Source organism: Oryzias latipes, chromosome 1 (genome assembly GCF_053564925.1).
Source record: "Oryzias latipes strain Hd-rR chromosome 1, Olatipes_Hd-rR_3.1".
Lineage (NCBI taxonomy): Eukaryota > Metazoa > Chordata > Actinopteri > Beloniformes > Adrianichthyidae > Oryzias > Oryzias latipes.
This window is the reverse complement of record NC_136237.1, coordinates 3790186-3803104: the sequence shown is the minus strand read 5'-3', so window position 1 is coordinate 3803104 and position 12919 is coordinate 3790186. Positions and strand designations below refer to the sequence as shown.

Genomic DNA, 12919 nt, shown 5'->3' with positions numbered 1-12919 from the left:
GAAAATTGCCTTTGTTTTGCGGAAGTGTGTTGGGGACGTGCATTCATGTTGTGTTTTGGAGGAAGGAGAAGGATAAAAGAAGATTGTTTCCCCCAGAATAAATGCTATGTACTCTTTATTAACCCGCTCTGGAGAATCTGAGGGTCCGAACGGGGAACTGAACCCCGATGGAGGATCCGCCTTCGGTCTCCCGCGCTTCTGACCACGGTCGGAAAGGGGGGAAAAAAGTAATCGCAGGAAAGGTTCAACACCACGCTCGGCCATTTTGCTGGAAATCTTTTCAAAAACCGCCCGATTGCGATAAGAACCCTGGAGTTTGGCGTGAATAGAGCTGTCACCCCAAATATGAATCAAATCAAATTGGTGACCTGGCTTCCCTTCCACTGACTGGCCTCAGCAGCATCGTCCGCCATGGTTGATGTTTATGTTCTCGTTCCCGCCTACTTCAATGCAGAATTATGACGTTTGTAGCGTATCGATGACGTACGGGTCGGATACATATGGCCTGGCCGTTCAGACGGAGGTCACATGTCAAAAGATCGGCTACGTATCGGATTCAGGACCACATCTATGTACAAAATGTTTTATCCTATAAAAATGTAATGGGTGCGGCTTATAATCAGGTGCGGTCTATAGTCCGTAAATTACGATGTGTATATATATGTATATATATATATATATATATATATATATATATATATATATATATATATATATATATATATGTGTATATATATATATATATATATATATATATATATATATATATATATATATATATATATATATATATTTATATATATATCCTGGCAGCTCAGGAACAAGCCCTGAGCACCAGAGCGATAGAGGCTCAGATCTACCACACCAGACAAGACCCAAGGTGTAGGCTGTGCAAAGAGGCCCCTGAAACAATCCAGCACCTAACTGCAGGATGTAAGATGCTGGCAGGTAAAGCATACATGGAGCGCCACAATGAAGTGGCTGGAATAATGTACAGGAACATGTGTGCAGAATATGAACTGGAAACCCCAAGGTCAAAATGGGAATGTAGAGAATGAGAGGGCAAAGATCCTGTGGGACTTCCAGATCCAGACTGATAGGACGGTAATGGAGAACCAACCAGACATTGTAGTGGTGGATAAAGAACAGAGGAAAGCCATTGTGGTGGATGTGGCAGTGCCAAGCGATGGGAACATCAGGAAGAAGGAACATGAGAAACTGGAGAAATACCAGGGACTCAGAGAAGAACTGGAGAAAGCCTGGAAAGTGAAGGTGACAGTGGTGCCTGTGGTAATTGGAGCACTCGGGGCAGTAACCCCCAAGCTGGAGGAGTGGCTACAACAGATACCTGGAAAGACCTCAGACCTCTCAGTCCAGAAAAGCGCAGTGCTAGGAACAGCTAAGATACTGCGCAGGACCCTCAAGCTCCCAGGTCTCTGGTAGAGCACCCGAGCTTGGAGGAGAAACCACCCGCGGAGGGTGAGAGGGGCGTTTTTTCGTTTTTCTTTCATCATATAATTTTATAATTTGTTGATGTGATTTGCCCTTCAGGGCCACCATACTAATGCCAGAATTTATTGTATTGTATTTGATGTGAAAATTAGGTGGAATCCTGGATTTAATGGTGTGTTCCAAATTAGCGAGATACAGCGTGAAGTGTTTAATAACAACATTACCAGCTGATTCAGTTCTACTTCTGACATGAATCATCAACCTCTGTCAGTAAACAGTGTTTGCTCTGTGCATCTGTGCACGTGGATACTCACATGTCTGAGCCATAAGTTTGTTTCCATGATTTGATTCACCTCATCCTGCAGAAGAGCCAAAGAGGAAGCATGTTAGCGGGTTCATGAGGCTACTCTTCATGCAGCACCTGAACCATCTCCACTTCATACCCAATGTGGTTTTCTACAAGATAATAGAAAATCCTGCTGGGAGAAAAGGAATCCACTTTCAAAAGAGATGGAATTCATTCTCTGAACTTTGCCCTCTGGAGCTCACTCTCAGAAAAGGTGGATAGTGTGTTTAATAATAGATGAAGCTTCACACTTTACCAATTCTCTGCAATAAGCGTTGATTCTCACAATTCTGTAGCATCGAGGCCAAAAAAAGTAGAAAAAAACACAAAAACATGGCTGAACTGCAGGCACACATGAGATCTTGCTTGCCTTAAATCTTACCTTCTTAGGAATCTACACTTTATAAGGATTTCCAATCAAATTGGGATTTCCTCACACAACAACAGAAACTCTTCTACAGGAGAATTTTTCCTCAGCACTAACACATTACACACATGGCAGCATGACAACTAAATACAACGACCCTAAAATAAGCTGATTATTTGAAGACTGGAGTCTCCTTTTTTTCACAGCAGGAACAAAGCTGAGTCTTCAGACTGACTGCTGTTTTTTTTATTTTAGAAATGTCACTTTAAACAGAAACTTGAGGTAAACAGAAATACATTTACCTATTTATTTTTACATTATCGAAACATTGGTTTTAATCTTGATTCAACAAAAAGATACAAGCTTCCCTTTTGAACCCCCCTTTAGCAATTATTTTACTTTCATAGTTATATTTCACATTTCACTCAAAGAACAGTTATATTTGTAATCAACATTTTCACAATGGAACTTTTTTTCAAATTCAGGTTTTTTGCCGTAGGAGGTAGGAAATCAGTGGAACGTGCTTGTGGGACAGCTGCACCTTTCAGGGCTGCATCAAAGACGGCGAGCAGTACTTTTACCGACCTTTGAAGTTAGAACACAGAATGTGTACAGGTGAGCGAAGGTTTAGGTGTCAAACTCACCACTTTAACCAGCTGTGAGATGGACACTTCAAACTCCACAGTGACGGGATCAGAGACGTTCTCCACGGGTCTGATGAACTGGTTGTAGCGTCGGAAGAGCTTCCTGAAAAGCCGGTCCTCTGCTTTGGACGAGAAGCAGTCTGAATGTAAAGGTGAGGAAGAGGAGGGAGAAACAAACAACAGGCTTTAAAACTGAGAATCAGAAATCCTTACTTTATATGGCACATTTCATATGTACCTCTTCAATTTGTAGGTTAAGAAAAAAAAGTTTCTTTATTTTGACAAAATCTTTCTTTGTCTTTTGGCAGAAAAATATAAAATGCAGAGAAAAGACGCAGCAGACAGAATGAGGCCAGAAAAGGAGGAAGACAAGAGAGAAAAAACCCCAAACAAGAATAATTTATACAAACTAGAAATGTACACTTGTCACTAACTGACTTGAATTTTCAGTTTGGTGTTTTTAAAATGTTCTTGTGGCGTTTTCTAGTAATGTTGGGAAGGGGTGTGAGGGGGCTGTAGGGTAACAGGGGAAAGTGGAAACAGATGAGTGACCGGAAGTGGGAGGCTTGCTCAGCGCCAACAGTAACATCCACAACTTCTAATGAACTAATGAATGAATTTCTAATGAACTCCTGCCGCTCTCCAGAAACGACAAGATTTTTACATTTTTGGCTCAAAACCACAGACGATATTTGATAGACCAGTGGGAGCACTTTGAAAATAGATCAGAAGGTGATAGAAGTGGGACTTTATTCGATAAAGTGTAAGAATTCCCCAATGGTCCTGAAGAAGGGGGCCTAGGGAGGCTGCCCCCAACAACCTGGGAGGATCATACCCGGTACTACCCCCCCCTCGCCCAAACACACACACACACCACAAGCCAGGAAACACTTCTCAAGGCCACTCCTGTAAACCCCCCTGTGTGCTTGCCCAGAATGACCCCCAAGGCTGGTCACTGAATCCAGAGCCCCTTCTGCCCCCCACACGTTCTGCCTTTCAGCCCTCATTAGCCCGACGTCTCCCTACAGCTTCCAGAGAGGTGCAGCAGCTCATCACAGCTTCATGTCTGACTGATTTAGTTTGGTTTGTTTCCCACATGGTCTGTCCGACCCCCTGATATCCTCTTCTGTTTTGGTTCTGTGCAGATATACACAGCATCATCTTAACATCTAGACGCCTGTGAAGTTAAACTTGACTGTTCAGGTGAAGAACTGAAGGGAAAAAGATTGTACTTTGATGACAATAAAAAAATAAAAAAGCTTTAGTTTGTTTTTTATAGGATTCTGGTGAGAAGAGCTGCAAAACTGACTGTTATTTGTTCATTTTATTAATACATTTTGTCTTTGTTTTTAGAAAAGAAATCAGTGTCCAAACTCAAAAGAAGAAATGTGTAGAAACAATGCTTGTCCTGTGAATCATTACTGATCATTAATGATTAGGAAAAACAGCCTAAACCAGTGTTTCTCTCTGAACAGCAAAGAAATGGGTCTTTAAACGAGTTATTCCTCTAATTATTGTCTTTCAGGTTCGAGTAAATGATTTTGAGTAAATTATTCTTTACAGATGGAACCAAAAGATGTGAAGAGCTGGAAGTGGATGAGCAGTGACCTTGTGAAATGGACTGATTTGTTTTAAAGCTCAAACGTTTGGAGCTGGGGAAGCCGGCCTTTTTCTCGTGGAGAGGTTTAAACGTATTGATTTCTTTCTGTAACTATTTCAAACTCTTGAATGACGCAACCCGGCTGGATCTGAACTGTGAGGACTCTTGGCTTTCAACACAGTCAGGGTGCGAGTGCAACCACCGCCGGGATGGATCAGTCAATGCTAGTTGTGTAAGCTGCATGAGTTTTCATACTGCACCACATCAAAGTGACAAGTTGAAAGTTCTCCACAGTTTTAGAAGGCACTCCTCCTTCAGGAGTTGCGTAGAGAACCCACTCGCTCCCTGTCATCCTCTTTAAATATCCAGATCAATACATATTTCTCCCTTGAGGAAAGCCTGCAGTGTTGTTGGAAATAAGAGATAGAAAGATCTGGAAAGTGATGGGGAGTCAAAAGAAAATTAACGCTTAGAGGAAGGACCTGCTGGACCAGCCGTCCAGCTTTAAGCCCCTTGAACTGTTTTGTCATCTATAAGACTTTCTGTCTTCAAATAATTCCTGCCACACTGGGCTCTGGAATGATAAAAGTCATCATTTTAATGGAACTCCTGTTGATGAAAGGCTGCTGACCCTGTTTAACGAGGGTCCCTGCTTCGAATGCAGACGATAGCCCACTCCACTCAAACACCCAGAGCCAACAGCTGATGAACTCCTGATGGCAGCCCTCTGGAGACAGACCTGATGGAGCGGAGTTTAAAGACGCATGGGGGGTGCTGTTGGAGGCAAGAGACCTGCGACCAGGAAAGCCTTCTAAAGGTGGCACTCAGACCAGCTGAAGATGAATAAATCATGCTTTGTGTTTCCAGCAGTTAACAGATGTATTGTATTTCATCAAACTTGCCCTTCACCTCTGCCCTGAGAGCCTTTTCCTGAACTGTCAATAAAGTCTCATAGTCATGTTTTTACATTTCATGTTTAAAGTCCCCCTAGGACAGTTTTTTTTTTTTGTATTAAAAGAAACGTTCCCAGTGATGTTGATGATTATGATGTTTTTTTAACCAAAATCCCACAATCTAAACGTCTTAAAAGCCATATTTCATGTTTATCTGAAGACTCTGTTGCCAATATTTCCTCTACATGGGTGTGGCCATTGGTGCTAAGCTGAGTAGCTCCGCCCTCTACCCACCCCCCCTTTCTGCTGTTTTGCATGAGTGAAGCGTTTGACACAAACATCACCTACTAAGAGTCTCAGAAAGCTTCAAAATTGATGAATTCACTTGCACGTCACATAAAATAAATGGTACTATTTACAGGTAATTTTCTAACTTACAACCGGTACTAAACGTTTTTCTTGGCCGCACAAATCAAGAGGAAGGGTAGTTTTGGGATTATGGGTTACTGTTCAGCTGCGATTACACCAAACGCGATTCCCAACAGAGGCAGTTTTAATGTTAAGTCAATGGTATAGACGTGGTATAGACGTGATCTGAGGTCCAGCGGCCCGATTTCAGCGATGGGCGCAACGCAAATGTCTGGTAGCAGCACGATTTCAGCAGCACGGCGTGGTTTGGTACCCGTCAGAACTGTCTCTACCAAATGTGGACAAACCCACCTGGGGCCCATCAACTCAGGCCATGGGTAAACCGTACCGGGTAATTTCGAACCAAAAAAGACGTAAAAGGAAATCAAAACTGTTTAAATAAAGGAATAAGTGTTTCTGTTGTTTACCTAAAACCCACCATAGTTTCACTGCATGTCTTTTTTTAAATCTTAAATAAGGCTGACTGCTTCATTAACTGGCATCACTTTCAAAGCCTTAATCTGCTCGATATGAAGTTATCGTTGATTTAAAAAAAAAAAAGTAAAAATCAGACATTCTTTTCTAAATAAACAGATGTGTGCATGATCGTGCCTACAGAGATTAACACAAGTCATATTCTGGTCACAAAATACCTACAAAAAAAACCGACGTACAAAGAAACATCCAAAATAAAGACTAAAGCGTTATTGTTGTTTTCTTTTTTTTTTTGCATATAGTGTATGGTGTAACCAACTATATTTTAAAAAATCTAAAAGATTTTGCATGCAGGCTTTTAATTTGAAGAGAGGAAAATACGAGAACCTGCCTTACATGTGGAGACACGTTAACAGTAAAGAAAAAACCTAAGCCAACACCAGCACCTCCCAACTTTTGAGCTTCGGTTTGTTCTGCAGTTTCCCTTTGGACATTACTGGATGCTGAGTTTGCAGTTACTAACGGGAAATAATTTCTGGTTCCTGTTGGAAAACCATTTAGCGCTCCTTGTCCCCTGAGCATGGGAGATGCTTTTAGAGGAGAGGAAGAGAGATGGAGAGACGCAGATGAGCCTGAGAGAGAAGCTATTCATCTCTCATGTGTGCAAAGATTATTAATGATAAACTATTTGTTTCCTTTTGAAACTAAACAAAAGAAAATCTATAGAAAAAGAAAATCCATTAGGTTTTGGAAAGTGGATGAAAAGGATCTGGGGGGATTTGTGAGACGCAAAAAGCAGCAAAGTCCAAAATGTAAAAGAGGGGATTAAGAGCAGGAAGATTCATCGCCCTGGCAGCCCAACAGGGATTACTTTTTCGTCCAAAGGAAGTCACAGATTATTAGTCAGTATTGACCACTAAATAATCGAGACAAATGCGAAAGAAAGGGGCGCATGACATAAAATGCCAAGAATGTATAAAGTATTAACAAAATTATTAAAGCCGTGCATCCTTAGTATATGCTGAGAAAGGACAATCAACCCTCTTCACATGAGTTGGCCAAGTCTTGGAGCCTGCACTGAACAGGAAACAAAATACATCCATTTTGAGGATAAAAATCATGAAAATGCTCAGTACCAAACAAATAAATGACATTTATGGACAGATATTTATTTTATTATCAATAGGCCAAACATCTCATGATGGCAGGATAGATTGATGACAGGTGAGGCACTGCCTCACCTGCCTCCCCCGACTGCAACTCCCTAGTTGAAACGTAATCAACCAGGAACTAAAAGTTATCGAAAGTTTAAAAAACGTTATTTCTGTTCACCTAAAGCAGGTACTGCCTGCAAGGCCAGAATAAAACTTTGGCTGGAAAGCGTCCAATCTGGCAACACTGATGCTGCATGCTAACTTGCAGGTCTCTGGACTTGCTGTTGACTGGGATATTCCATTGCTACAGAGGGACGGGGGAGGACGAAACACTTTCACGTGTCCAGTCTCATCCCATTTCAGAGATTTTGATTTTTTTTAAATGACAGAGATAAATAAAGATGGGGGTTAAATTTATTTTAGAATTTTTTATGAAATGTTCAGCCTAGCTTTGCCTAATGGTAAGTCCGCCCCTGATTTATGCTGCTATTGATGCTGCTGACAGTTTTATTTAGATGTGCTTGGACTGTCAGAGGAAGCCAAAGAAAAGGAAAATCTTCTCACTGAAAGGTAGTTGCACCATCCATCCCAACTCCACAAAAATGTTCTTTTTGTTTCACGTTAAACAGCAGGCATGATGTCATATGTATTGATTCTAGAGCCTGGGAAGGCCATGATGGAGCATTCATAAGAGACATGGCCCAACATTAGTCCTACTTTCTCTTATTTTATTTTTTTTACTTGATTTGAGGAAGTTCATTTCATCCTCGTCATTTTCAGAAGAGATGCCAGAGGGTTCCTGTTTGTCAGTCTTGGTTTGGGAAAGTGTTGTCTTTAATTCACGAACTTTTTTCAAAGGACACAGATTGTGCCAAACGATGCAGAAACAGCATTTCCTCCAAATGAGAGGAGCGAAATTTGAACTTTATTAGCAGCATGCTCGGCCGGTTGTTGAATATTAAGCATAATTATTGCTAGTGTAAATAACAGTTACATTTGGCACATTTTGTTGAATTATCTCTTTCTGTCCTCACCTTAATTTTCCCACTGCTGACTCCTGCGCTCTAAAATCTTGTCTTTTAACATCAAATGTTTGTGAAAATTTGAAATGATGCACTTCTCTGTTTTATTCTATTTATTTATATGAATAATTTAGGAACAGGTGCTTTAAGAAGGTGTTTTTGACACGTGACACAGCGACTTGACTTGTGTCAAGAATGAGTTGGATGGTGTAGAGAATCCAAAATCCAGAACCAGACTTTTTTTTCTGTAACACTGGACTTAATCTTCAATGAAGGTTTGAAATTTTTAAAGTTTCACTAAGTGCCAAAAGTGTGAAAATGTTCATGTCTGTCTTAGTACAGTGTATAAAGTCTGTAGTAAGGAGCTTTGCAGGATCAAAAAATTCTGTACATTTTAACCTGTTGTGGGTTATCTTTATAAGGTAACCCTCACGATAATCGAGGAACACTGTAATAAGAAAAACAAACTAAAAATAGCATTTTTGAGTATTTTATATTTTTAAAAAGATATTTGTATTTGTTACATAGAAAATATCCTGGCCTGGCCACAAGCTGCCTGCTCTGAGTAAGTAAAACATCTATTTATATTATAGCACTTGAGCACTCAGTTATGGGTGGCGGGAAGGGGGGGGGGCGGAGTTGCTCTGTGCCAACCCACAACTCAAAGGTCAATTTCTGAGGAACTCCTGCCGCTCTGCAGAAACTAAGTCTTTGAAAACAAAACAGGTTCCTGATTTTGGCCACACACAAAAAAAACCCTGTGAAGACTTTAACAAGAAATTACAAGATAAATGAAGCGGGATTTTTAGACGTATTATCTCTGTCTGAGAACAACATATAGCAGCAACAGGACTGCAGGCTGCACACACAAAACCCCCACCAGGGGCAAACTTCTGTCACCTCTGAACGGTTTGTTTGTACACGCTACATGTTTGTGCATAAATGTGCTTTCTGTTTGCCCGCATACAGAGGGATGGAGCTCCCAGCTTCCAGCTATTGATCAGACCAGATCACACAGGAACATGGCAGCTGGGATGCTACATTATACATGACGGCGATGATGCGTGAATAGTCGCCAAACAACATTTCCATGGGCGGGTGAGCGCACGCACGGTCAGAGCTCAGCACAAATCTGCCTGTTTGCAAGGTTCACACAAAGGGTTTTCGGGAGAGTTAGAGCGGAAAGATGACCTCCGTCCCACCAGGAAAAGGCACAAAAAAGAAACCCCAAATGGGTTAAAATGAAGAGAAATTCACTTTTATAAGATGTGAAACATGCTTCGATTGGAAAAAAAGAGTAAATAAATGAGACAAAAATGAAAAGCACGCATCAGGAAAGGCCGAAAAAGTGAGGACTAAATGAAACACAAAGTTACCAAAGTGAGGTGAAGTTATGTTTTGCTGTGATGATTTCATGCAAAACATCTAAACAATAAACTGCCAGAGGGGCAAAAACAAGTGCAAACAGTATCTGCATATCATGGCGGAGTCTCTCGGAGTATAAAGCTTGTTGCTTTAAGTTCCTGCCCAGAAGGTTTTTGTTGTTAGAATAATTTCTCAGTTTTACCAAAGCTCCAACAACCACCAGCTGCTCCCCAGTGATAACCACCACCCTCAACGGAGGGAAAGTGTCCTTCCTGTCTTCTCGTCTGCAGCAGCAAACTCTTAAATAAATGAGATGAAGCTTTAATTCGTGGTTGTCTTTAAAAGCAGAGCGCTCACATCTCATGGGGTTATGCATGTGTGTGGGTTCCAACAGATAACTCATAAGGAAGACTGTATCTTCCGCCGTTCATAAATCATGGAGATGCTGTTTAAACCGTCAGAGCAAATGCTTTGAAATGCTGCAGCATACAGAGTTTGTGTGCCTGTTAGTGAGGCTGCAGGTCGCATGCAGGATCCCTGCTCAGCTGAGGCCATCGATTACGATGATGAACGCTTCCTCACAATCAGACCCTCCTCTCTTTCATCCATAAAATAATGTATGTTTTCATTCTTTTTGCCACTGCTTTGTGTCTCTTTTTCAAATACTTCTTTTTCTCGTCATTCCTTTGCTTCGTTCTTCCTTTATTTTATGATGCAGTCCTATTTCAGGAAGTATCTTCATCCCTAGAAGGCACAGACCTCCTGCAGCCTCCGAAATCCTCCAAATGGAATGCTGGCAAACAGACTCCTAATGCATTCTTTGGGAAATCACACTTTAATGCAAAAAAAAGTGCATTCATAAGAATTCATTAGCCTTCAAACACATTTGTCTGCATTTCTTGCTTTTTTTGTGGCTGTTTTTGTATTTTTTCTCCTTTCATCCTTAATTTTGGTTAAAACATTTTTAAAGGAAACAGAGAAGGCGTTGTAAGAACTTCAATAAATTTGGAAAACCTTCATTTTTTCAGGCATTTTATATAATAATAAAATGTACACCCTAGTTTCCTCATCTTCAATAAACGGTCGAGGGAAAGTTATTGTAAAGTCGTCTGCCTTCAGAGACGCAAATCTCTCATCTCTATGAGTCTCTGGGGAGCTCTGGAGGGGATCTTTCTCCAAAAACACCCCGCTTACCTCGCGCGTTGAGAGCCAAGAGGAGCAGCAACGCCGTCCATTCCGCCGTTTGCCTCATCTGTCACCACGGCAGCTGGAGCTTCTTCACTTTTCTTGACGCGTTGAAGCAGGAACGCTGGGCGTGGAGTGCAAGCAAATAATCACGAGTGTCATTCGATCACGGGGGTTTTCTCTGGCGCTATCTTCCACTGTCACCCCATTCGATCTGAACTTGCGTGCGCGCGTCCTCCCCTCCGCGCGCAAAACTCGCCGCTGGCGCACCCACACGGAATGCGCAGACATGACTGGCAGGGAAAGAGGAAAAGATGAGCCACTGACTGACACATTCGGAGAAATCTCTGACTGGGAAAAGTCAGTTCTTCACTCATCTAACTCGCTTTAAAACTGTTCAACTACGTGTGTCACGTGTTAGCCGGATCGAAGTTTCAAAGTTGGAATGACAGTTTCAGAAAGCGACAGTTTCAGCACCGCGAACAGCGCAGAGCTTTTCGGGGAGCTGTCCATGGTGCTGAAACCGTTTCACCTTCTCCTAAGCGTTTTGTGTGTTTGTTCTTTGTTTCTTTGTTGTTCTCAGTCTGTCAGACTAACCCTTGTGCTATCTTAGATGCCCCCCCCCCTTCCATTGACGTGTTCTCCCAACCATGACTAAGGTGGATAAAGGTGGAAAGATTTCATGTAATCCATGGACACCAGTGACGTTCACAAACCATTGAAGAAAAAGGTTCAGAGCACTGTCTAGTGGGTCTAGATGACCCAACTCCCAATGTTAAAGTGCCTAGGATAGCACAAGGGCTAATAAAGTTATTTAGCAGCAGCTCAGTGCGCAACAGCCCCCCCCTCCTCCCGCTGACTCCAGAGCGTCTGACATGCTGTGTCTCCCTTCAGCCGCTAAACCGCAGCACTGAGCCGCGAACGGCAGACCTGAACTCACTTCCTGTCCATTTGACGGCGCGCAGATAAAGGGGATAAAAGGGTCATTTGTCCGAGCTTTTCTGCGTGCAAACAAGATTACATTTTAACAAAAATATGTATAGTTTTATTTTTCAGATAGTCTGTAATAAATGAGGATGTCAATAAGACAGAACGTGTCCATTTGTGTTCATAACTGATGCATCAGAGTGTGTTTTTTTCTAAACCAAATGATCAAAATGCACGAGAATAATAGAAACATTCTAATAAGCAATTATCATTTGTTCCTTCTTCTATTAAAAAAATGTAATATTATAAAACGATCAATAAAGTAACTCATAAAATACTGTCACAATCAACTAGAAATATGTTTAATAATTGAATCTATAATCAAATGTACTCTAACTAGTGTTTCTATCATTAAATTTATTAATTTGTTGATTTTTCAATTTATGGTTAAAGTTAGACTTTATTTCTTGAAAACTACAATTATTCAATAATATTTTCTGATCAAAATTAATGAATTAACATTGATGTTATGTTTTAATAAGTCAGAAAAGCTGAATTTGCAAGTAATTATGTTGCCTTGAATGGAAAAAAAACAACAATATAAAAAGTGGAAAAAGAAAACATTGATCATTTTTCGTAATAATTCTAACTTATTTGAACTGCCTGTAGTTAAAGCGTATAATGAATTTGACCAAAACGTTATCCAGATATCTAAACAACATGATGTCCATTGAGATAACCAATGCTTATGATATTTAAGATATTTTGGATAATCAAATTGTTCAACCATTGTTACAAAGCATTTGCTTTTGGAGCTTTCTGGACTTTCTGTGTCGGATTATTTACATAAATGCAAAGGCATTTTTTTATTCTTTTATTCCTAATCATTGACATAATATTCAATCAGAGAAAGCAGAAGCCTTTAAACCATCAGAAGCAAAAATGCTATTTTAAAAAGGGCGTAATGTGCTTTTGCTGTTGCCACCTGACAAGCGGCGTGCTCGCCGTGCGGCTTCATGACACGCTCGTCCCCCACAGCTTTGTTAGAGCGGAAGTCAGATGAGGAACTGGGTGAGAATCTGTGTTTCTGCCAGGACTGTTTAGTCTGATGCACCAGAAGG

At 41.0% G+C, this 12919-nt stretch overlaps 2 protein-coding genes across 2 annotated transcripts in view; both read right to left on the bottom strand.

The window, feature by feature from the left end:
* LOC144994858 (uncharacterized) overlaps positions 1-9693 on the bottom strand; it is a 193931-nt gene extending 184238 nt beyond the window's left edge. The window contains exon 1 of the mRNA XM_078954006.1: positions 9688-9693. The gene's annotated coding sequence lies outside the window, so the exon portion shown is untranslated. The remainder of the gene's footprint in view (positions 1-9687) is intronic.
* Positions 1-11496, bottom strand: part of LOC101168601 (neuronal acetylcholine receptor subunit alpha-3-like) — a 33325-nt gene extending 21829 nt beyond the window's left edge. The window contains exons 1-3 of the mRNA XM_011480526.4: positions 10881-11496; positions 2810-2949; positions 1767-1811 (exon numbers count right to left, since the gene is read on the bottom strand). Coding sequence (XP_011478828.1) covers positions 1767-1811; positions 2810-2949; positions 10881-10938 — 243 coding nt within the window. The 5' untranslated portion in view covers positions 10939-11496. The remainder of the gene's footprint in view (positions 1-1766; positions 1812-2809; positions 2950-10880) is intronic.
* Between the last annotated feature and the right edge of the window lie 1423 nt (positions 11497-12919).